This window comes from Lithobates pipiens, unplaced genomic scaffold, assembly GCF_037356315.1.
Source record: "Lithobates pipiens isolate NorthernLeopardFrog02 unplaced genomic scaffold, aLitPip1_a1.2 Scaffold_8, whole genome shotgun sequence".
Lineage (NCBI taxonomy): Eukaryota > Metazoa > Chordata > Amphibia > Anura > Ranidae > Lithobates > Lithobates pipiens.
The window spans coordinates 299,928,616-299,953,140 of NW_027507903.1; the positions used below are offsets into that span (position 1 = coordinate 299,928,616).

The window sequence follows — 24,525 nt, forward strand, 5'->3', positions numbered from 1 at the left end:
ACTGCCTCGGCCTTCCTGTTCGTGGGATCCTTAAATGCAGGAGTCCCCTCTACCGAGGATTGAGGTTATTTTATTTAACCTGGATACTATGACCAGAGGAGCCAACCACTTTGAAAAGGCTCTCCTCAAAAGGGGTAATGCACCACCATGCATTTGGGGACCGAAAAAGGTCTGTTGCAGTCGACCCCATTCCTTGTAAATGAACTTGTCAAAATAAGTCAGATACGGGAACACCTTAGGTGAACGGGCTGGCTTACAGGACCCAAAAGGACCCAAAAGGGGGTGCTACATCAGCAGGACTCATCCTCACTGACCGAACGGTCCTGTTCAGCGTCATCTGAAACGACAGAGCAGGGGTCACAGCCTCAGTGGGGCCAGAGTCTGCGTCAGCTCTGCCCAGAGGACGGGGGGGGGGGGGGCAGGGGCCACTTTTCAGCACATTTGCGTCCACGCACCGTCTCCATCTTGGCAACAAACTAATTGAGGACCGCCGACAACGTGTCCAGGAGCACAGCTCATTCTGCAGGCGAACCGGTTGCATGGATTTAGGGGGAAGAAACACCAGTTTCTGAAGCCATGCTGACCACCCTACCCCGTCTGCCACCTGAAGGGGACTTAGGACAGTGATGGTCCCACCCTCCTAACTGCTGCTGGCTGAGGGACTCTTTCGCGCACGACTCACCACCCTGACTGATTGTGCTGTCCAGCAAGTAGTGCCTGTTTGTCAGCTCCCAGGTGCATAGGAAATCCCACTATCACCCAGACCTGCTGCTTATGGTGCCGAAACCGATCTACAGTGTGCTTAGGCTCAAAGAAAATGGCCGCCAAGCGTCCAGTATAAGGAGATAACAGAGAAAATGGCCGCCAGACTATAGGAAAGCATGCTGCTCCTAGAGACTTACCAAAAACGTGCTCGGGCTTCATGAAAATGGCCACTGGGCGTCCATTATAAAGACAAAACCAAAGGGAAAATGGCCACCAAGCTACAGGAGGGCATGCTGCTCTTTGCCCTCACCTAAGATGGCTGCTGAACACTGAATACCATGAGGGACAGTGACAGAAAATGGTGGTGAAAAGCGCTGCAGGGATCAGACACAGCCTCAGACACCCCCCAGGGAGAGAAAAAAAAACACCTCAGGGCACAGCCAGCTAACGCAGCTCACCGACCACATCTGGCGTTGAGGTATGTCGTGGCAGACCCAGCACACACTCACTGGCCATGCTGGGGAGGCTACAAGGATAAGGGTATCCAGCCTGTCACCCAGCCGGCTGTTGATAGCAGATCACAGGATCTATAGTCTTGCGCAAAAAGCAAAGCTTCTGCAGAAAAAAAATTCGGACCGCTGGACCCGCAGGGTTCCTAGGTCCTTCACTAGGCAAAATAAAACTGAGTGCTGCATGGCAGGCTGGGGAGTTGTTACTTAAGGGACTGCCCCTTGGGCAGAACTAAAAGCTCTGTTTTTCATAATGTTATGCCTAGTCTTCTCCAAAAAGTGGCGTAACAACCCCAATGGCTGGGAGGAGCTGTGTCAGTCGGTGAATATAATAAAGATCTAGTTTTGCTTCAAATGGACATCAATATTATGGCCTTGTTAGATTTATATGAATTTGGTTTGGGACAAGAAACATCTGTCATCAACAGATTTTGTATACACACACACATACACACACACACACACACACACACTTTTGCTCTATTTATTGGGCACTGAATTAAAAATTACAGGGTATTTGAAATTTTTTATTTGCCATGTATTGAGATGGTTATGTGCGTTGCCTCCAACACTTATAGGGGCAACGTGTATGTATGCATTTATGTATACTGCGCAAAAAAAAAAAATTTAAAATTCAAGGAACACTTTGAAAAACACATCAGCTCTCAATGGGGAAACATATCATGCTGGATATCTACACCGATATGGACTGGGTAATATATTATGAACAAATGGATGCCACATTGAAGGTTGATAATTTTCATTACCAACAGAGGGCTAAACGCAAAGACATGCAGCAGGCTAGTCAATTTTGCTGAAATGTCATTGCAGCAATGAAAAAAATAAATAAATAAAAATAAAAACCCACCCAACCACACACACCCCCACCTTGGCCTGTGCGGTGTCCAGGTCTGCACCCAAATACTCCAGGCGTTACAGCCAAAGCTGACTTCTGAAAGTTCAGTATCCAACCAAATTTTTTATGACCTGCACAGTTTGCGATAGTTGATGGAAAAACCAAAATGGCAATGCCACAAAATCTTAGAGGTGGTCCTCTACTGCAAACTGTATAAACCTTTGGGGATGCTGGAAAAAAAAAAAAAAAAAAAAAAAAAATCAGGTTGCACCTGTCTGGTCCAATGGCATCAGACTGGAAAGGTCAAGCTTTTCAAACACCACTATGGCAGTATAGCGTGCCATCTGCTTAACAGTAAAGCACACAGCACACTGGGGCACCACTGGTAGGACATTCATCATCTGGCTGCAGGACCAAGTCAGCCCCAAAATTCACTCATCACGGTGGGCACGCATGAAAGGGCCTTCATGGACAGGGACTTGCTAGCAGGTGGAGCACCGCTCTGGACCGGCGCATCCCCCTGTGATTGCCATTAGGCACTAAACCCTGTGGGAAGCAATATTACAGGTGTTTTCTCAGCTCTTCCACAGTGACGTCCGGGCTACTGTCCCCTCTGGTCTCCAGGCAGATCTGGAGAATGCCCTACCATTATCCCAGCAAAGGTGTACAGAACAGACAACCTGCAAAAACAAACTGTCAGTGAAGGACACTAAGGAAACACGCATGCGCTTTTTAAATAACTCAGAAATAAAAAATAATAATTCCAGGTTGTATGTACCTGTGGTAATCCTCTGCAGGCTAAGAAACAGGAGAACGATATGATGCAAAATTTCATCCCATCGCTGCCACTCTGGTCCCTATAGGAAGACAAATCTCAATGTTGACCAAAATTGCTTACTAAAATTAACATGGGGGGAAAAGAAAAAAAAAAAAAAAAACAAACACACCACACACTTTTTATAATCAGATTGCCAGTATACCCTGTAGAGTATGTGCAATTAGTATGAAATGGTAAAAAAAAAAAAAGTAGTTTTTATAGATCTGAAGTAATGCTGGCCATACACAGTTAAAATAAATCGTACGAAAAGCAGTTGACATGCTCGATCTTTCGACTTTCGGAAAAGGCAAAATTTTTGCGCCGGAAAGCAACAATTTCCAAAACGTTAGTAGGGGAAATTGATTGAAAATAGTTTGAACAAATCTAAAGCGCATGTGCATGTTAAAACATAACCCCAGTTCATGTAATCGAGCGGCGAAAAGTCTGTCTGTTATCGATCAATAAAATATGTTGATAATTTGGCGACATCTATTGATACAATGATGGTGTCATCGCATGCACGACAGATTTTTTAAAAATTCTGAGGAATGATTTTCTATCCATGTATGGCCAACATTACACTTTTGAACTTAGAGCGAGCATACACTAAGCAAATTTTTCCTGCAAAGAAATTTGATGGTTCCTTTAACATACTGTGTTGACAGGGGAAATTGCTTCCGCCGCCCGCCCTCACTGGGAGAAGACAATTGCCGATTCACCTATAAACACTATTGACAGAAGAGAAGACCATGATTATTGCTAGCAGCTATAGCAGCCGCCAGAGATAAATCGTAGGAAAATTCAACAGGCTAGTTGTACCAAAGTTAGTTGATTAACTTTGTACACTCAGCCTGCCCATTAATGGTTTGAATCTTGGCCGGTTCCTGCTGAACCAGACAAGATTTGAAGTGTATAGGCCAGCCTTACTTTTACTGGGTGCTTGACACCATTACAACACCGACAAGAAATACGTCTAAATTTTATTTTAACAGTGAGATCGAAAAAAAAAAATGCATTTCAAAAAAGTTAATTGGATTTGTGTTTTAAATGAGTGAAATAAGTATTTGATCCCCCATCAGCAAGATTTCTGGCTCCCATGTGTCTTCTATACAGGTTACGAGCACTCTTAAAAAGTTAGTGGGCCCAATCTCAGCTTGTTACCTGTGTATATTGTGTAGCGATCAGATTCCAATCACTCCACCATGGCCAAGACTACAGAGCTATCCAAGGGTGTCAGACAAGACCTCCACAAGGCTGGAATGGGCTACAAGACCATTGCCAAGCTGCTTGGTGAAAGAACAGTTGGTGCAATTATTTGTAAATGGAAGAAACAGAAAATAACCTGCCAATCTCCCTCAGTCTGGGGCTCCATGCAAGATCTCACCTCATGGAGTTTCAACGATTATGAGAACAGTAAGGAATCAGCCCAGAAGTACATGGGAGAATCTTGGCAATGATCGCAAGGCCGCTGGGACCACAGTCACCAGGAAAAAAAGCTGCAAAGGACTGAAATCCTGCAGTGCCCACAAGGTCCCCCTGCTCAATTAAGCACATGTACATATGAATGATCTGGGTGAAAATGTGGTGGTCAGACGAGACCAAAATCAAGCTCTTTGGCTTAAACTTAACTCACCGTGTTTGGAGGAGAAATGCTGCCTATGACCTCAACACCAAACCTGGAGGTGGAAACAGCATGCTTTGGGGGTGTTTTTCTGCTAAGGGGACAGGACAACTTCACAGTATCAAAAAGACAATGGACGGGGCCATGCACAGTCACATCTTAGGAAAAAACCTCCTTCCCCCAGGCTGGGCACTGAAAATGGGTATTCCAGCAGGACAATGACCCCAAATACACAGCCAACACAAAACAAAGGAGTGGCTCGGGAAGAAGCACATTAAGTTCCCGGAGTGGCCTAGCCAGTCTCCAGACCTTCATCCTATAGAAAATATGTGGAGGAAGCTGAATGTTTGGGTTACCAAACGTCAGCCTCAAAACCTTAATGACTTAGAGGATCTGCAAAGTGGACAAAATCCCACCTGAGGTGTGCGCAAACCTAGTCGCCAACTACAAGAAACATCTGACTTCTGATTGCCAACAAGGGTTTTGCCACCAAGTCATGTTTTGTGCAGGGGTCAAACACTTATTTCACTCATTAAAATGCAAATCAATTTATAACTTGAATTTTTTGGTTATTCTGTCTCACTGTTAAAAGATCAGTCTAATAATTTTAGTGGTAGGTTTATTTTTTGTCAGTGGGTAAATGTACACAATCAGCAGGGGATCAAATACTTTTTTACCCTTGCTGTAGAAGTTTTTTTTTTTTATCTTAAAATGTTGCCAAGTGGTGTAGATATGGAGGTCGATTCACAAAAGGCCAATAGGCTCTTCTCTTTATAAGCAGTGTTGCCTCAGAGCTTTGTGAACATTCTGAATGTTATTTTTTCAAAGAACACCAATCACATGCAAGGAAAATAAAAAACAGCTTTGATGACCAGTTGATAGCAAATAAGGTGAAGCTCTGCAAGGGAATTTGCCCCGGAACTCAGAATTCAGCAAAGTAAATCAACCATATGACCTCTACATCTGGCTCCTGGAATGCAAAATGTGGGTGACAAGTTTAAACATCCAATAGTAATTAGCATCATCAAGTAACAGAACGTCAATAAAAGTCATTGGATAGCAAGCGGAATATATTCTTCCATATTACATTCGGCTATGTCCTATACGATAGTATGCGACCATTTTAGACACACACACAAACACACACACACACACACACACACAAGTGTGCACGTGTTCACTATCAGAATGTCTGAAGGGATTCTCCGTTTTTGGCAAATAGGCATAAAAAAAAAAAAAAAAAAGGTTCATAGTGATTTTTATGCACCCATATTCAGTATTAGAGATGTAGTCAGCCAAAGTTGTGTAACATTTTTACAGAACAAGAATTTCAACATTTGATGTAGATAATGTTCTAAAACCTTGAAACTATTTCTATATCAGTGGTTCTTAACCTCAGTCCTCAAGTACCCAACAGGCTATATTTGTAGGTTTTCCTTCATCTTGCAGGTGCTTTAAAATCAGTCAATGGTTTGGTATTTTGGACGGCTATGTTATCCAAGAATTCCAAAAATGTGGCCTTGAGGACCAAGGTTGTGAACCATTGATCTACAGCTCCTATCTAATGAATGAATTCACTCACCTGGTTCTCCAACAGCAGTGTGGAATTGCCAATGAAGTGCAGAATTTTGCATAAAGAAAGTGGCAGGTCTTGAGGGGGCATAGACTCACAGCTATTAAGGAAAATCAGCTCTAAAATCTTTGCTCGTAGAAGGTGGTTTTCTGTGCTGCTGAAGAATAGCTCCCTTATGCAACAAAAACAGAAGTGTCTCAAAATCTTGAAATACCAGAATGAAGAGATTTGTGCATTGATGTGTTCTATTTAATTTCGCTATACAATTGGGTACAGAGCACAAAAATCACATGTAGGGAGAAAAGGGAGAAGTAACAAAAAAAAAAAAAAAAAAAAAAAAAAACACCTAACATCCCACCCTCTCAGTGAGACTCCAGTTTAGCATACAGCAAGTAGTGATCAAAACAGAGGGGAGGGACCAGTGTCCTGTACTCCAAGATAAGGAATTTGGCTTACAGGCAAGCTAAATTCCTTACATCTTAATCATACAGCATAGGACTTTCCTAAACCAAGGGATGTACCCAAACCACAGATAGACTGAGGGGTGTTCAACATAGGAAACAGAACTGCCAATAGGCCCACAAGAAAAACAAGGCTAAGGATCCCAGACAAAAAACAGATGACATATCGAAGCTCACATCAGTAGAGTGCGTTATCCTCATAAGTTAAAGAAAATTTACAAATACTCATGATCAAATGAAACAAAATCAGTGCACATAATGAAACATGAGCATATGCCCCTATAACTCCATACAAAAAAAAAAAAAAAAAAACCACCACATGATGGCCATCAGAAAAAGTCCATGAGGTTTGTGCAATCAAAATTCTGTGCTTAGATTTTTATAAAAAGGTGCTCCAAGTAATAGGGCCTCTTACCAAACAGTAATGATCTCCAATTAGCGGTCACATGCTTAACATTTCCACCATTAGACCTCTGGATAGCTCTGTGACACGGTCAATAAGATATTGCTCTTCAGCAATTACACACGACTCTGTAGTAAGACTGAATATAAAATGATATTGCACTTCCATTTAAAAAGATTAGAACAAGCGGTGTGCCAACATGCCTGTAAGAGGTGAGAGCGAGGGCGAGGGGGGGGCGAGAGAGGGAGAGAATACTTTGTGCAAAGGCCTTTGTTGGTAAGGACTACTTCAAGATGCCTCCTTTAGAGAGAGAAACTAGTCGCATGCATTTCTCAGGTGTGATTTTGTCCCGTTTTTCAAATCTTGACAGTTCCGACAGCCTCCATGAACTCTGATCTTTAGTTCTTTCCATAAATTTTCTATTTGATTAGCCAAGTTTAGAAATCCTTCTGTAACCAATGTCATCCATATATTATGCAAAAATAAGGTTTAAAGTCGCGAGAGCCCTTGGTCTATAAAAGGGTCACACAAACCTCTCATGATGGACAGAGGCAATCAGTTGAGACTGAACCAGCTGATATTTGCACTGACCAGGGACAGGCTTGCTTTCTAATTACTGATAGATTTCAGCTGGTGTTTTGGCTTTCTATGCCATTTTGCCCCTGTACAGACTACCAGTGGCCGCCTTGTCAGCTTTCGCAACGGCTGCATGATGACAGAAGGCCCAAGCAGCCTGTGCCATAACTGAGAAAGGAGGAAACCGATCTCTGACAGGATAGCCCACAGACATCTGTCTGATCCATCCAGACCAACAGACTTAGTGGCTGGAAAATGCATCCAAATCCCCCAAAACACATCCAGGCCAGATAAAGTCAATTCCTTGGGAAGTGCTGACCAGGGACACAAGAAGCCCAAAAAAAAAAAAAAAAAAAAAAAAAAAAAAAAAAAAAGGAACAAAGCACCACCTTAACCTGGTTAAGGTGAAAGGCAAGATAACACCACCATTCATGACACCCTGCGAGTAGAGGTGATAACCACCAAGAGGCCACCTTCCGAGATGGCACAAGCAGTGGAACCTGTTGAATATTTGAGAGATAGAGGCCTTGGGAGAACCGAAAAACACCAAAGCTCAGATCCCATGGCGGTGGAAGAAACCCCCCCGGTGGAAACTGACATCTAACCCCTTGAATACGCACAAGGGAGTTAGAGACCAGGGAGGTGCCGAAGACCACCCAGGCCTACAACTGGCCCTCTATGGTACTCCAGGCCTATTCCTGCTCATCCCTCCATAAACTGAGGTCGGAAACAGAGCCACCTAAAACAAGGAAAAATTTGATGAAACATGGTACAGAGAAAGGCCCACCCCGTGGCCTAACCCTAGCCAACTGAGGTATCCGAACGCATTCCAGAAGTGGAATGCTGTCAGACAGGACCGGAACTAGATGTTCTGCCCAAAGGAGGATACTGGCAACAGCCAGGGTCGCCAACTGTCTTTTTGGCCCACCCTGGTGAGGGGCATAAGCCACCTCTGTTGCCTTGTCAGACTGGATCGGTAATGGGAGCTCCCCGAAGTCGAGCCATCTGTGATGCAGACCTAGTCTGACCAATTGAAGTTCCGGGATATTACCCAGTAGTCCGGATTCCACCAATGTCCAACGACCCAGAGCTGAGCTCAGTCCCAGGACATCTCCCTCCCGGACAGACCGGTATTGGTGGTCACCCTGTTCAATACAATGGGAGAAAAGATCTTCCCCACTGAAGAATCAGAGAACAAAGACCAGACTAGGGAACCTCTGGTTTCCTGACTGAGCCAAATCCGATTCAGAGGCCTTGGGTATTTGTCCCATTATGCCAGGATCTCCGCAAAGGGAGCCTACATGGAACTGTGCAAATGCACTTACCTCAAAAAAAGGGTAGATACCATCAGATCCAATACCCACATGTAGATCCGCAGAGGAGCCCACCTGCCAGATAGTAAGTTGAAAACACTCAGGTCCTCAGGAAAGGGGGCCGCCACAGACTAAATTTCTGGCCGCCCACCACAAGCACACGGCCTGCGGGGGGGACCGGGCCGATCCTGAATAGACACTCGGACGATAGGCCACAAAGCTGCAGCATAAATTTTCACACGCCGGCCACGAGTGCGTGGCATGCAGGGGCACTGGAACAATGAGACCCTGTAGGCCACCTGCCGCAAGTACATAGCCCGTGGGGGGACCAGACCAACCCTGAGCCCTGGATGGCCACTTGGCAGGTAGGTCATGGCCCTTAGGGGGACCGGAACCCATCCTAGCTGGTAGGCTGCAAAGCTGTGACCTAAATTAGTAGCAGGACCCCCGATAACCCGCCTCCCAAGCCTAGACACACACACACACACACACACACACACACGTTTTGTTTTTTGTTCTGCCTAGTCCTACTTCTGCGGAGGCGATATAACCCCATCGTTAGGAATAAAGAAGGCAGTGTCCGTCAATGAACGAATGAGAAATAAGAATTTGATCCCCATGCATAACATGACTTGGTACTTGGAGAAATCCTTGTTTGCAGAGGCAAGAAGTTTCTTGTAGTTGGCGACCAGGTTTGCACACATCTTTGGAGGTATTTGTCCATTCTTGACAGATCTATAAATCCTTAAAGGTTTCTTGGCTTCTCTTGGCAACACGAAGTTTAAGCTCAGTCAGTGCTGTGGTCAGATGAGACCAAAACTGAGCACCTTGCCATTAACCGACTCGCCGTGTTTGGAGGGACCAATGGACAGGGCCACGTATTGTAAAATCTTGGAGAACCTCCTTCCCTCAGCCAGAACACTGAAGATGGGTCTATCAGCATGACAAGGACCCAAAACGTACTGCTAGGGCAACAAAGGAGTGGCTCAAGAAGAAGCACATTAAAAAAGGTGATGGCTTGACCTAGCCAGTCTCCAGACCTTAATCCTATAGAAAATTTATGGAAGAAGCTGAAGCTTCGAGTTTGATTGCCAACAAGGTTTTCTTCATGTACGAAGCCATGTTGTGTGGGGATCAAATAATTTTACTCACTGAACTGCAACTTTAACATTTGTATCATGTGTTTTCTGGATTTCTGGTTCATGTTCTGTCTATCATTTGAACTAAGTCTATGATAAAAATTATAGACCATTTCTTTGTAAGTGGGCAAGCTTACAAAGTCTGCAGGGGATCAAAATTATATTCCCCACTGTACATTTGCATGATCGCTGCTTGGAGTAGGGGCTAAGGTGTACTTTCCTGCTGTAACTTATTGACTGGGTCATTGAGCTATGCAGATGTCTGATGGGGAGAGCATTGGCAAACCATGGAGAGATAAAGCACATATGACCGAATTCTAGATCATTCCTGTTTGGCATGAGGCCCTATTGCTTAAGAATTGTATGCACTGGAGTATTTTTTTGTTTGCTTTGTTTTTAATAAAGAAACCCTGAGCATGGAACACTTTGATTGCACAAACCTTATGGACTACTGTATGTTTATATGAACTTTTGTAATGACATTTCCTGATTAATAATGGTCATTGTGCTTTTTTTGTATAGTTTTTTTTAGGGGCATATAATCAGGTTTTCATCAATGTGCACCAATTTAGGTTTTATGTAATCATGCGTATTGAGTTGAATATTCTTTCACTTAAGGGGACAACACACACTTGTTTTTAATGTAAAATTGTAAAGGCTACTAGGACAATCCCAGTTCAATTTGGCTCAAAAAATAAATACAAAAAAAGTCCTGATGAGGGATTGGTAGGCAACACATTTCTGGAATTCTGGAACCAGAAGTGTGGAAAGCATTTGTGAGTACTCCGAGTGCAGAGAACACAAATATCTGAAAAAAAAAAAAAAAAAAAAAAAAAAAAAAAAAAGGGAATGTGGGCATGTGTAGATTGGCATCAGACCTACAAGATGCCCAAAACTCCTCAAATCTTGAACCTGCAATGATGGCTCTAGTTGATGCCATGTGAACTAGGTCCAGTACTGGGAGGATGCCCTCAATTTGGTTTTGTGGCTAGGTTTGAATAGAAACCTTTTGAAAGAAACAAACCAACCTTATGTGTAAAGTTGGTGCAAGGTGGTCAATTGTCATTTTTTCTAAGCTGGCAGATTGCCATTTCAAAAAAGGGCACAAATAAATAATTTCTCTACCCTCGCCTCACTTTACACCAGTCTGAACCTCTGGGTCTGGAATGGAAGGTAAACACGAGATGTTGCCCATTCCTAGAAGTGGATACAGCCCTTCATTTTTAAGAGGGCTTTTGGCAGGCTTGGAATGAAAGGAGGTGCCAAGCCTTGGCTTGAAAGAGGAGGGAGGAGGAGACACTAGCTTCTTGTGGGGTAAAAAGCCCTTTCTAGTGACTTAGATCTATTTATCAAATAGGCGTTCCACCCCCAAAAAGCATGCGTAGCAGCTTTTTACACAAGCAAATTCAGCAGACCAAGCCTTTAGCCACAGACTCCTGTGTACAGACTTGATGGTCTAGACAGAATGGAATTCATCAACACATGCAGACAGCATCAGCCATAACTGTTCGAAGAGCAGAGTCATCAAACACAGGCTTACAGTGCCTTGCGAAAGTATTCGGCCCCCCTTGAACTTTTCAACCTATTGCCATATTTCAGGCTTCAAACAAAGATATAACATTTTATTTTTTTGTGAAGAATCACCAACAAGTGGGACACAATTGTGAAGTGGAACGAAATCTATTGGATTTTTGAAACTTTTTTAACTAATAAAAAAATGAAGTGGGGCTTGCAAAATTATTCAGCCCCCTTGCGTTAATACTTTGTAGAGCCAACTTTTGCTGCGATTACAGCTGCAAGTCGCTTGGGGTATGTCTCTGTTTTGCACATCGAGAGACTGAAATTCCTGCCCATTCTTCCTTGCAAAACAGCTCGAGCTCAGTGAGGTTGGATAGAGAGCGTTTGAACAGCAGTTTTCAGCTCTTTCCACAGATTCTCGATTGGATTCAGGTCTGGACTTTGACTTGGCCATTCTAACACCTGGATACGTTTATTTGTGAACAATTCCTTTGTAGATTTTGCTGTATGTTTGGGATCATTGTCTTGTTGGAAGATAAATCTCCATCCCAGTTTCAGGTCTTTTGCAGACTCCAACAGGTTTTCATCCAGAATGGTCCTGTATTTGGCTGCATCCATCTTCCCCTCAATTTTAACCATCTTCCCTGTCCCTGCTGAAGAAAAGCAGGCCCAAACCATGATGCTGCCACCACCATGTTTGACAGTGGGGATGGTGTGTTGAGGGTGATGAGCTGTGTTGCTTTTACGCCAAACATATCGTTTTGCATTGTGGGCAAAAAGTTGGATTTTGGTTTCATCTGACCAGAGCACCTTCTTCCACATGTTTGCCACAAACCACCTGGGAGACACACCAAACTTTAGACGAGACTTTTTATGGATATCTTTGAGAAATGGCTTTCTTCTTGCCACTCTTCCATAAAGGCCAGATTTGTGCAGTGTACGACTGATTGTTGTCCTATGGACAGACTCTCCCACCTCAGCTGTAGTTCTCTGCAGTTCATCCAGAGTGATCATGGGCCTCTTGGCTGCATCTCTGATCAGTCTTCTCCTTGTCTGAGCTGAAAGTTTAGCGGGACGGCCAGGTCTTGGTAGATTTGCAGTGGTCTGATACTCTTTCCATTTCAAAATGATCGCTTGCACAGTGCTCCTTGGGATGTTTAAAGCTTGGGAAATCTTTTTGTATCCAAATCCGGCTTTAAACTTCTCCACAACAGTATTACGGACCTGCCTGGTGTGTTCCTTGGTCTTCATGATGCTCTCTGCGCTTTCCACAGAACCCTGAGACTATCAGAGAGCAGGTGCATTTATACAGAGACTTGATTACACACAGGTGGATTCTATTTATCACCACCAGTCATTTAGGACAACATTGGATCAGAGATCCTCGCTGAACTTCTGCAGTGAGTTTGCTGCACTGAAAGTAAAGGGGCTGAAAAATTTTGCACGCACCATTTTTCAGTTTTTTATTTGCTAAAAAAAGTTTAAAATATCCAATAGATTTCGTTCCACTTCACAATTGTGTCCCACTTGTTGGCGATTCACAAAAAATTTAAATTTTATATTTTTATGTTTGAAGCCTGAAATGTGGCAAAAGGGTGAAAAGTTCAAGGGGGCCGAAAACTTTCGCAAGGCACTGCATGTCTTCTATTCATATGTCCTGTCCAGTTAGCAATAGTCTGGCAAATGGACACAGCAATAGCTTGCAGAAGGGCAGGGTCTGCAAGGGTAAAGCAGGTTTTTTTGTACTCACCGTAAAATCCTTTTCTCTGAAGTTCATTGATGGACACAGCACCTTTAAATCTTGACCGTAGGGTTATCCCACCACCTTCAGGAGAGGACTAGGCAGAACATGTAAAAAACAGCAGACCTGCATAGCTCCGCCCGGGGGGGGGGGGGGGGGGTCCCTCTGGCTATAACCCCTCAGCCTGCTTCCTGCAGCTCAGTACAACAAGCAGTACAACAAAATAGAAGGGGTGGGTGCAGTGTCAGTCAATGAACTTCAAAGAACAAAATCCTACTTTCTTTTGTTCATTGATGAACACAGCCCCTTTAAATCTTGATCATAGGGACGTCCCCAAGCAGTGTCAAAACAAGGGGTGGAAACAGCCAAAACAACTTCACCCACAACCAGAGGCACACCTCAACAGAGAAGATGCCATCTGAAATGGCTGTACCGGAACTTGGGGCCAAAGTATGCATCAAAAATGCGTTAAAATTGTAACTTTTTTTCTTCTTTAAAGAAAGGTGTAATTTGCAGCTTTTACACAGCCGCCTGCAAAACTGGCCAAAGCAAGCATCCGAAGATGCGCTTATATCAACTTTGTAGAAGCCTGAACGGATAACCAAGTCGCTGCCTTACACACCTGGGAAACAGATTCTTGATGTCGGAAAGCCCAGGAGGTCCCAATTACCCTGGTGGAATGGGCTGTGATAGGAAAGGGGGGCACCTGCCCCTTCAAGGCGTTAGCCTGGACCACGATCTCTCTGATCCACCTGCAAATGGTGGTCGAGACCGTCTGTTTTGGTGACTGATCTGGAAAAAGGTCTGAGTCTGACTTTCAGAAGGGAGCCGTAGCAGACAGATATACCCTCAGAGCCCAGACCACATCCAGGGAATGTTGAGCAACTTCTTTTGGATGTGTCGGCTTAGGGCAAAGGGATGGCAATACAATGTCCTCATTGAGATGGGAGGCCGAAACCACTTTTGGAAGAAAGGAGGAGGGTTGTGGATGTAGCACTGCATTATCCATGTGGATAACCAGATAGGGCGACTTGCAAGACAAGTCCGCCAACTCAGAAACCCTCATGGCAGATGTAATAGCCACTAAAAAGACAACTTTTTGGGAAAAGCGTCAACAAGGGAATCTCCCTGACGTTCTCAAACAGCGGTTTCTGAAGCGCTGATAGCACCAGGTTCGAACTCCTTGTACAAAAAAGGTGCTTATGAGCAATGAGTGAGTTGACAAGACAGCCAAGGCTGATATCTGTCCCTTGATGGTGCTTAAGGAAAGTTTGATCCACTCCTAGCTGTAAAAAACGGTAGGATTCTGGAAACCTAATAACTGCAGACGCCACCCCATCTCCTCACACATGTGTGCCTTCCACGTGCGATGGCACGTCTTCCGAGAATATTTCCGTGCCCCAAGCATAGTGGAAATTACCGAGCCCGACAGACCGAGGTAACTGGTTTTCAACAGCCACGCCATTAAAACCAGTGATGGTAAAGCATTTTTTTGTGGTGGAAAGGCATAAGTCAGCCAATACTGCCACCAACACATCGAACGCATCCACCCAGGGGTATCGTCCTGAACACAAACCTCTGCACCTGTCGATTGAGCTGAGAGGCCAAGAGATCCACATCTGGTGTGCCCCACTGCAGGCAATGAAGCCTGAATACATCTGAATGCAGAGACTATTCTCCTGGGTCCAGCATCTAGCAACTTAGGTAGTTCTCCCTGCCAGTTTTCTACTAGCGGGATGTAAATGGCCAACATGTGTCGCATTGCCCACTATAGGATGTGAGCGACCTGTGCTGCAGCTGAGCTCCTTGTTCCTCCTTGGTTGACATATGCCACCACCATGGCGTTGCCCGACTGGATCCTGAACACAAGCCCCTGTAGCGAGAGATAGCCCGATTGCCTGAAGTTTGAGCACATTGATCGGCAGCTGGGATTCTTCCTGCAACCAAAGGCCCTGGGCCGACTATATTCCCAGCACCAACCCCCCCCCCCCCCAACCAGTCAGGCTGGCGTCCGTTGTGATCACCGTCTGATTGAGAGGAAGGAACGATTTCCTGGACCGAAGGGCCGGAGACAGCCGCCAGAAGAGAGAATCCCTGACTAACTGGCTCACCCGAATCTGACAATCCAGAGACAGGATCCCCTTCTGCAAGACTCATGTGAAATTGGGCATACGGTACTGCCTAGGAGGCTACCACGAGGTCCAGAACTCAAACGACCTGCGCTTCATCAACAACTTCACTGCCGCTCGGAGAGTCTGCAGCTTGTCTGACGGGAGAAAAAACACCCGCTTTCACAGAGTCCAGCAGTAAGCCCAGGTACTCCAGGTGTTGAGTTTGCACAAGCACCAACTTTTTAGGTTCAGCGCCCAAACTCCTGTACAGTTTGCATGGTGATCACAACATCCTCCCTTAATTCTGAGGCAGAAGCTGCTCTCAGAAGGTCATCTAGATAACCCACGAGTGTGATCCCATGTTGCCTTAACAGCGCCAGAAATGGAGCCAACGCTTTGGTAAAGAGTCAGGGTGCTGACGCCAGACCAAAGGGGAGAGCTACAAATTGGTAGTCCAACTGCAAATCAAACCTCTGAGGCATATAGGTATATGCAAGTACGCGTCCTGGATATCCAGAGACACCAGGAAGTCCCCCTGATGGAGCGCAATGACCACGGAGCGAACGGATTCTATTCTGAACCTCTGTACTTTCAAAGCAGTTGAGGGCTTTTAGGTCCTGGATTGGACATACCCCTTCTTTTTTGGAGACTAGAAACAGATTGGAGTAGAATCCCCGAAACCTTAACAGCTTTGGAATAGGCACCATCACCCTGCATATGAGCAGGTCCTTTACTGCCCCTAACAGAGCTTCCCAGCGAGCCGGGAATAAAAGGTATGCTGGAGGGAAAAATCTGTTTGGTGGACAAGAAACTCTTGTAGCCCAATGAAAGCAGTATGCAGACTCATTGGTCAGACAGCAGTGAGGTCCACCAAGCTACTAACTCCCGAAGGTGACAATTAAACCCTGCAATATATACCCAGCCACAAGAGAAGCCAACTGTATTAAACACATTCTCCTCAGTTTGTACAAATTAAACTAAAAACCACAATATCAAAAGTACATTGTACACACATATATCCATCCATCCATCCAGGTCAACCAGACATGCAAGCTGGTAAAACCCAGGGTAGCCACGCTCACACCCATTGTGCATTTGTGATCTCAATACAAACCAACGATGAGTTTTTTTTTATTTTGTTCATCTTTGCTAGTATTTTTTTAAACAGTACTTGTACTTTTTTTCCTATGACTTGGAGTCGTTTTAAGCACTTGAGTATTCAGTTTAAATAAATTTTGTTGAAACCATATCACACGATTTGGCACATTTTTTTTTTTTGGTGATATGTTTGGAGGTGTGCTGAGAGCAACCGTGCGGATCCGAAGATTACGGGACATCCGAAAGATCGGGATAATCTCCAGCATCTGGCTATCGGGACGTCTATGTGATCTGTGATCGAATTTGTGCAGTTTGACCTCCCCTAACAGGGGGGTCACTGGGGATCTGGTAAGCCTCCATCTATTAGTGGTGTTTAGAGGTGATGGGTCCACATGGTCAAGTACAATTTTTTTGAACAATCAAGTTTGTTATTTCTACAGTTACTTTTACATATACACTGGACATTACTTATATTTTTGTAGTAATTTACATATGGACATTTGAATTCAATTTGTTTTTCATATTGATTTATTGGACATTTGAGTTTATAATCTTTTCCACAATATTTTTCACAGTATTTGTGTATTCAGTTTCACAATTTTTTTTGCACTTTTGTTTTTTTGGTCACATTTAGTGGCCAAGCGCTGCCCTTTTCTTTTACAAAAAGTTACACTTTACTCCACAATATCCTCAAGTAAAGAAGGTTGAGTTTCCTAATCCTGAATAAGATTAGGTAAAATATAGCTTTTGGCATCTGGAAAACTCTGGGCACTTCTAGAAACTTTGGTTTCCAAAGAATTCAGACATGGTCCATCTCCAGAAACAGATCACCCAAAACCACTAGCAAAAACTGGAGTCTCGGAGTGGGTAGGGTTGTAGTGTGCTCTAAAAATGTCCTGTACGATCAAAGTGGACATAAACCCAATTCATGAAATTTCAGCTGGTCACATCTGTAGTGTTTTCTTATCTCTTCCCATAGCCATCTCTTCCTCCTTAGCTCTGTTATCAGACTGATAACTTCTCACTCATTGAGGGAGATGGCAGCCTTAGGTGTAGGTCAGTGGAGATTGCTATAGATTAGCAGCCAGCTAAATACACAAGCACGGCTCTGCATGTGTGGAGTGTGGTCTCACATTGATCTCTGAAAATTCTAACAGAATGTGTACTTTAACAGTATATAGACCAGAAGACAGCAGATATACATGCAAAACATATGTAGAGATTTGTTTGACCTCTGTATCATCTGAGGCTAACTTCACTGGGTATATATTGCAGGGTTTAAGATATATGATCCGTTTAATCAACTCAATGTATACAAAAATAGTCAATGAAGACTGGGAAGTGGCAGAATCTGTTCAGTCAGCCTCAATGATGAACTTCCTACATGTCACTTTTGCTGACACCCAATGGGTAATAAGGTGACAGGGGAGGGAGCTCCAGCACACAACCTGTGATTGGCAGCCTCAGTTCTGTTGTCGGGGGGGGGGTCCCTTTTCTCCAATCAGCTCACTGAGCTCTGCAGAGAAACTTAAGCTGTATAAAATTCTGGATTTTTGAACTTCCAAAAAGCAGGGGTGGGTAGCTGATTTGAACAGATGCAGAGACGAGCTGGCTGCAGATATATTAGGTATAACTTTTGTAGGATTTTCTTCATCTTTATCATGTGAGGATTGTCAATTCACTGGCTATAGGTAAAGGTTTACAGTTACTTTATAGGGGGAGGCAGACTTTAAAATAAGCCTTCTAGTGGGCAGCGCCTCAAATCTTTGCTTTGGTTAAGAATTCTGGGTGCCGCTGCTATACAACACTTTCAAGTGAATACAGTAGTGCGTCCTCTAGTAGAACCTCCCACCAGAAAGACAGCTTAGTAATGTAAGGGGATCATTAGAAAGGAACCACAGCGTCCCGTGTGGACAATTTTCAATACAACTAGAAGTGTTGTCAGATAGCTGGGGCACTGGCACCTGGAGCCATTCATGAAAGCAACACATTTGAGCCAGTGCACACTGGACAGGCAAATCTATAGACAGCTTGTTTATTTAAAGAAACATGGTTACCAAGTAGTATCTTGGTGCAAAATCTGAGCAGATAACCATCCTTCCAAAATATTTTTCATAACTCCAACTTCCACACAGTCATTTATATGAGAGGACAGCACATCTAAAATGGCTGTGCCCCCTTTCCATATTTGCCCAAATACTTAAATAGCCAGTATTTGCTTTTGCGCCAATGTAATTGATACATCCTGTCTACATTGACGACTTGCGCTACTGGACTTTTCTGGCCGATATTTATGGATTTTCAAAAAGGCTTAAAATTATATGTAAAAAAAAAGTTCCGTAAAGCTAGGTGCCTTTTAAACCACTTGCTTCTTAGGCTGTATTCACACCAGAGTGTAGCGTTTTCAAGCAGAAAAATCGCACAAATTTAGAGCGAAAGGTCACAAATGTTAAGAAAAAAAAAGCCCAAATCTGCTCAATTTGAGCGACAAAAGGGTCTGGAACTTTGAGCTTCAGGCGACATGGAGTGGAGATGTGAACCATCTCCATTGAGAATAGATTTTTACCCCTCTAGCATTTTGTAGCTTCAGGCTTCAAGCTACAAAACGCTCAGGTGTGAATGGGGTCTTAAGATAAGATTTATAAATGTGCAAAGCACACATTCTACTAAGTATAGCTATGCTACTGCTGACCTGCATGGTGGAGTTGCAATCATTTGCAATTACACTTTTCTTTGGTAAAAGGTAAAAACCATTTGTTTTTTGTGCAAAAATTACCTCTGTTGCCTTGTTTTTAAGACAATGACATAAGGAAAAAGGAGATCTGCTATCCTGTTTGAGTTTGTTACTGGTAGGTCATCGACTTCCACTGCAATAGTGAGCATGCGCTGTAACAGGAACACCACCCTGAAGGAAAGGAAAAAAAAAAAAAAAAAAAACCCAATGTATTAGTAAATTTATGACAAGGATACAGAGTGCACAGCAGGTGGCACCCCCCCCCCCCCCCCAACTTCTTGACAAGTTAATTGAGAAATTCCTACAGTTTTACCCTAATGGCCAATGCTACAGACATAACAGTGATTCTACACCTTCCATCTGATTAGGCGAGTATTACTCTTCAAAGCCCTGACCCAATGCAACACGCAACCAGTCCTGCTGAAACCCAAGCTTCTTTATCTACCCTCCTGATCACATATGTTAGGCATTGCTCCCTCCCATTGAACATGGATTTTGGACTTTTCTCCTCCCTCTGAAACAGATTTAGGTCTGTCTAAAAATGCTCAATTGGGGTGCAGTAGTTGAGGATTGTTTGAAGTGTATACTGTGAGCATGAATAAGCTCAGGTGCATTGGAATACAAGTCCAAACCCGTCAGTTATCCTGCTGTGAAGCTGTCAAAGCCAAGACGGCAGAAGCATTCCCCACTCTGCAGCCACACTTATGCATGCTTCTTGTATGATGGATATTATCGTCAATTCTATCCAATCACACACCCCACCAACCACCCCTCTTATAATGGATAGATGAACACATCCTACCTTTGCTCACATTCCGAGGGTGCATCCAATTCCCTATTGACAGCAATATCACAGGCATTTTCCACAGCATGTATAAGCCAGGCAATTACATTCCTAGAATATAGAAAAGCACTTTAGCAGATTGGCCAGAGCAGATTATATGGGGGGGGGGTTATAAGGGTCAGCCTTCCCACTTGTACAGAGTCTCTAGTACAAGTGGGAAGGCGGACCTTTCTTGATTAGGAAAGGTACGAAGGGAAAACAGGAAGGGACATGGTTTGTGCCATAGTCACATGGTCAGTCTGCCTAAAGGGGGCAAAAAATAAAGACAGTAGGATTAGCTGGCAAAACAGATTTATTGAAAGTCACCGCAGGCAGCATAAAAGCCAAATACATGAATGCCTGTGACATCTGCACATGTGGAACCAGGATACATATGGAGTAGCATGCTGTATTCCACCTACCTAACGGCCGGAATAAGCTTTGAGGTCAAACCTAGGTTTGGCAGTAGGGTGCAGCAATGTTTTGTGAACTGTACCGTGGAGAGGGGAGTACTAGGGAAAGTTAAAAGTGGAATATCCCTGGGTTTATCTGCAGTGATCACCATGAGCTGATCTGAAACTGACCGGGTCCAAGTACAGCAGTGCTTCCTGCTAGCCAGGTCCATACGCCTCCTCCTAGAAGCCCATAATCACTCCAGTGACCATGAACTTATAGCAGAAGTGTTCAGCAGACTGAACAAAATTGTTCAGATAAGCCGATCATCAGAGCCATTTACCTAAAGTGCCTCCCCCTGCTTTGCTGCCTCTCCCCCTCCGCTTCCTGCCCCTCCACATCCCCTGCTGTACTGCCATTAAAAATGCTTACATCCCTCTCACGGTCCCCCTCCACCCCTGCTCCCCCCCCCCATTCTTAACCCCCACAAACTGGCCCACCTTCCCCAGCAGCTCCAGTCCCATGTGGCCCTGATGCAATTGCCAGAACTTACATGGGAATCAGTGTAAGAAGGCTCAAATAATCTCCTGATGCTAGGCACGTGCCCCCCCCCCCCCCCTGCATGTCTCCCACCGGCTGCAGCTGCTGCCTGGCTACCTGTAAAAAATGGGGGGGGGGGGGGGGTATAGAGTTAGACATGCATCTAAATCTCCCTGGTGTCTGACGGCCAGTCTGCATTTGGATTACGCTCCAGAGGCTGACAGGTATTAACCAAATTTTTGCTGACAAACGTCGCAACCATGTGTATTGCATGCAGTTGCAGGGCACATGGGCCAAAAAACATTGTGGCTGCAGCATGTAAACACTCCACACCTCCCTCCCCATTTTTATCTTACGTGTATCCTGCCTTTTTCCAGACCCTCCCCCAGGACCTCCTTATATAGCATTGCTGGAATATACTACCCCCATCCACTGCCTATTGCACCTTAAGGGGGACAGTTGGCAGGTATCAAATGCAGTTTAACAACTTGCCACCTCTCCCCCCCCCCCCCAAACGCAAGTGTAATCAAGACCCAAGTCATGCAGTGTGTAGCTGCACAGGTGCATCCCCATAGATTTCAATTGAGACACAGCGATTGCAAAGGGATGCATAGGTGTTCCATGCATTCCTGTGCAGGCAGTCCTATTTATGTCAATTGGGACACAGCAGCTGCATGGACACAGCCACAGCTCCCAACTTGTCCCTGAAGGCCTTGCTGGCCAATAATTCAGTAACTCCTGCCGATTCTTTTGGTCTTCAGTAAAGAGTAAGAGTAAGTTCAGTAAAGAGCTCATTGTTGGAAACTCACTTGATATTGGCCTTGTCACAAGACAGCATGGCTTTACATAAGCTTTTATGAAAGCTTCTTCGATGCAAGTGGATTTGATAGTCATCATCCAGTGTCTGTACTACATACTGGAGGAAAAGGTAGCAAGTGTGCGTTTCCTAAGAAAAGGAAAAGATATAAACCACTAAACAGCTATCCAGGTTAAAAACATTTTACAAATTCCTTTACTAACCACAAATCACACACAAACATGATCCACAAAAAGGACAGAAATAACTGGAAGCCCCAGTAAAATGCATGAACGGCCACCAACAAAAACACCCTGCAGTCCTCGATTCCTGAAAATTGAGTTACCAGGCAACTAGCTCGGTTCTTCCAAATCATCATATGCAGAGAGATTCCTGCTAAACTCCTAGCAGAGCATCACATGGCCAAACCCAACTTCAATAATATGCATTCCTAAATTCGATTGCTCTCCTCTTCCCTCTGGCCATGAGATGCATACAGAAATGTGTTCACGCCTTTATACCAAGGCAAACCTGGAATGGCTGTGCAGGAAAACATGTGCATCTTGTACTTGGGTCAACACTACAGGGGTAAACAGCACAGTTACTTTGAAGAGGGGATAGACATATATACATCCCTGAACAAATTTAGGATAATACCCACTACTCACAAAAGCAGTTTTTACACCAAGGCCACAGTTACACCAAAGCATAAACAAGTTTCTTCTCAAGTTTTTGGAAAAGCAGTCACGGTGCCATTATTCAATGGCACTCCAGACCCATAGCAGTCCTGCCACCTGAAATGCACAGGACGCATAACAGGTTTGACTCAGTGCCAAAAAAAAAAAACAAAAACAAAAAGGGTACACAAGGTACTTTGGCATGCAGGGGAAGCCCATTCAAGTGAATGGGCTGCCCCGAGCAGTTGCATAACAAATGCACCTAAATCTGTGTGCACAGCCACCCTGTAGCAGCAAAATTCCATCATCATGTGTGGCTGCTGGATAATAAAAAAAAAAAAAAATAAAAAATAAAAAAGTGTAAGAAGTGTATGTAGCTGAGGCTACAGCACTAAGTGCGAGACGAAACCTGCCCGTCTCACACCAGGACCAAAAAAGGTGTCAGCCTGAATGGTGGTCAGCCATTCATGGAAAGCACTGCATTTGATCAATGAACACAGAGGCTTCATCTGATTGACTAAATCAGCCCATCTCTCTGACTCTGCCAATCAGCGGAAGCTTTAGAATTATGAATGGCTGAGCACCACTTGAACCAATGGCATTTTGTTCCAAGACAAAAAGTCTCATCTCACATCTGAAAAAGTGCTGCATACTGTATGTAGCCAAAGCTACATGCAGTTCATACAGCAGCCACACACTGGAGAGCAGCTTTAAAGCCAGAGATTGCAATGCAGGGTGGAATAGGGAGTCTTGGGCTAGCAAGTCTGGTCTGTTTGCCAAGAGCCCAAAGCTCATCGATTAGAAGTCTGTACCACTTTGGTTCGATGAGCATCACTAAAACATTTATCTTGTCTTGCACAGCAGTCAAGGGAGGATAGTCAAAGAGAAGGACGTCGACGGTAAAATGCCACTAGTTTTGGCAGCACTATTTGGCTGCTAGCAGGGCGCTTTTAACCCCCGCTAGCAGCCGATGAAGGGGTTAAATGCCCCATTGCGGGACGTCCTGCCAGCGCATCGCCTCAGTGTGAAAGCACTCGGGCTTTCACACAGACTGCAGGGGAGGCGTTTTTCAGGCGCTATTTTTTTAGCCCAAAAGCACCTGAAGTGTCCCAGTGTGAAGGGTTCAATTCTATTTAGACCCCTAAGGAACTACCTGAGAATAATCTGTGAAAGCTAGAGGATCCCTGATCTTTGCCACAATTTGTTTGGGTTCTTTAACCTGGAGGCCAGATGTCCATGTCTGGTTTTCCCCACCATTGTAAGATTTTGAAAGATTTGGGTCCAGAGACATCCAAGAGAACTGAACGCAAGTTTCCACCCAGGAAAATATCACAATTGTATTATTCTGACTGCATCCTGATTAGGTTGAACCTGGAGGAGGGAGCTTCAGCGTTCTCAAACTCCTTTTATGGCTCTGTTACAGAATGTTGATAGGAAGTTTGACTCGTGTGGAGACCTGGCTCCTTGGACAATTAAAGGAGATGTAAACTCCCAACATGTGCAAGGCTGGCATCCAATGACACCACCTTTAAGGGCATGTCAAGAATAAAGACTGGGGCGGGGGGGCTCAATTGAAATTAAGGTTTATAGTGGTGCCCACTCGAATATTTTAGCTCCCAACTCCCTCTTCCCCACTGCACCCCTCCTCGCCCACACGGTATCAAAATAATTTACAGTAAGGAGGCTGAGCAGCAGAGGTGTGTACTAAGTATTCGGTTGCACTAAGTATATGGTAGCAGAATGGAATGGAGGCATGAGCCAGATTGAAACTTCACATGTACAAAAAAAAAAAAAAATCCAGCCATTAACTGTAGTTATTCAATGAGAACTGCTGGGGTCTAATGCAACCATGCCCATAGCTTTGCCAGAATTGCTGAGGTCAATGGACCTAGGACTCAAGATTTCTCGTAAAGCATGATTGCAGAGTCATGACTGCTTGATTGTTTCTTCTAGAAGAAAATTCTGAAGCAATTGTGAAGACCATGGAATACACTATATAACCCAAAAATGTTTTTTTAAAGGTTGTCGATTAGCCAAACCAATTCTTTTACAAGACTTCCAGTATCTCACAAGATTACACCCCAGACATTTTTGTAAATATTTTATTATAAATCTCCATGA

At 44.3% G+C, this 24,525-nt stretch overlaps 1 protein-coding gene across 1 annotated transcript in view; it reads right to left on the minus strand.

Annotated features, from left to right (window-relative positions):
* The window catches only part of LOC143962085 (SUMO-interacting motif-containing protein 1-like), a 44,308-nt gene extending 20,613 nt beyond the window's left edge, over window positions 1-23,695 (minus strand). The window contains exons 1-6 of the mRNA XM_077471412.1: window positions 23,558-23,695; window positions 21,741-21,877; window positions 19,978-20,070; window positions 19,218-19,346; window positions 6,091-6,253; window positions 2,849-2,927 (exon numbers count right to left, since the gene is read on the minus strand). Of these exons, the coding sequence (XP_077327538.1) occupies window positions 2,849-2,927; window positions 6,091-6,253; window positions 19,218-19,346; window positions 19,978-20,070; window positions 21,741-21,877; window positions 23,558-23,695 (739 nt within the window). The remainder of the gene's footprint in view (window positions 1-2,848; window positions 2,928-6,090; window positions 6,254-19,217; window positions 19,347-19,977; window positions 20,071-21,740; window positions 21,878-23,557) is intronic.
* Between the last annotated feature and the right edge of the window lie 830 nt (window positions 23,696-24,525).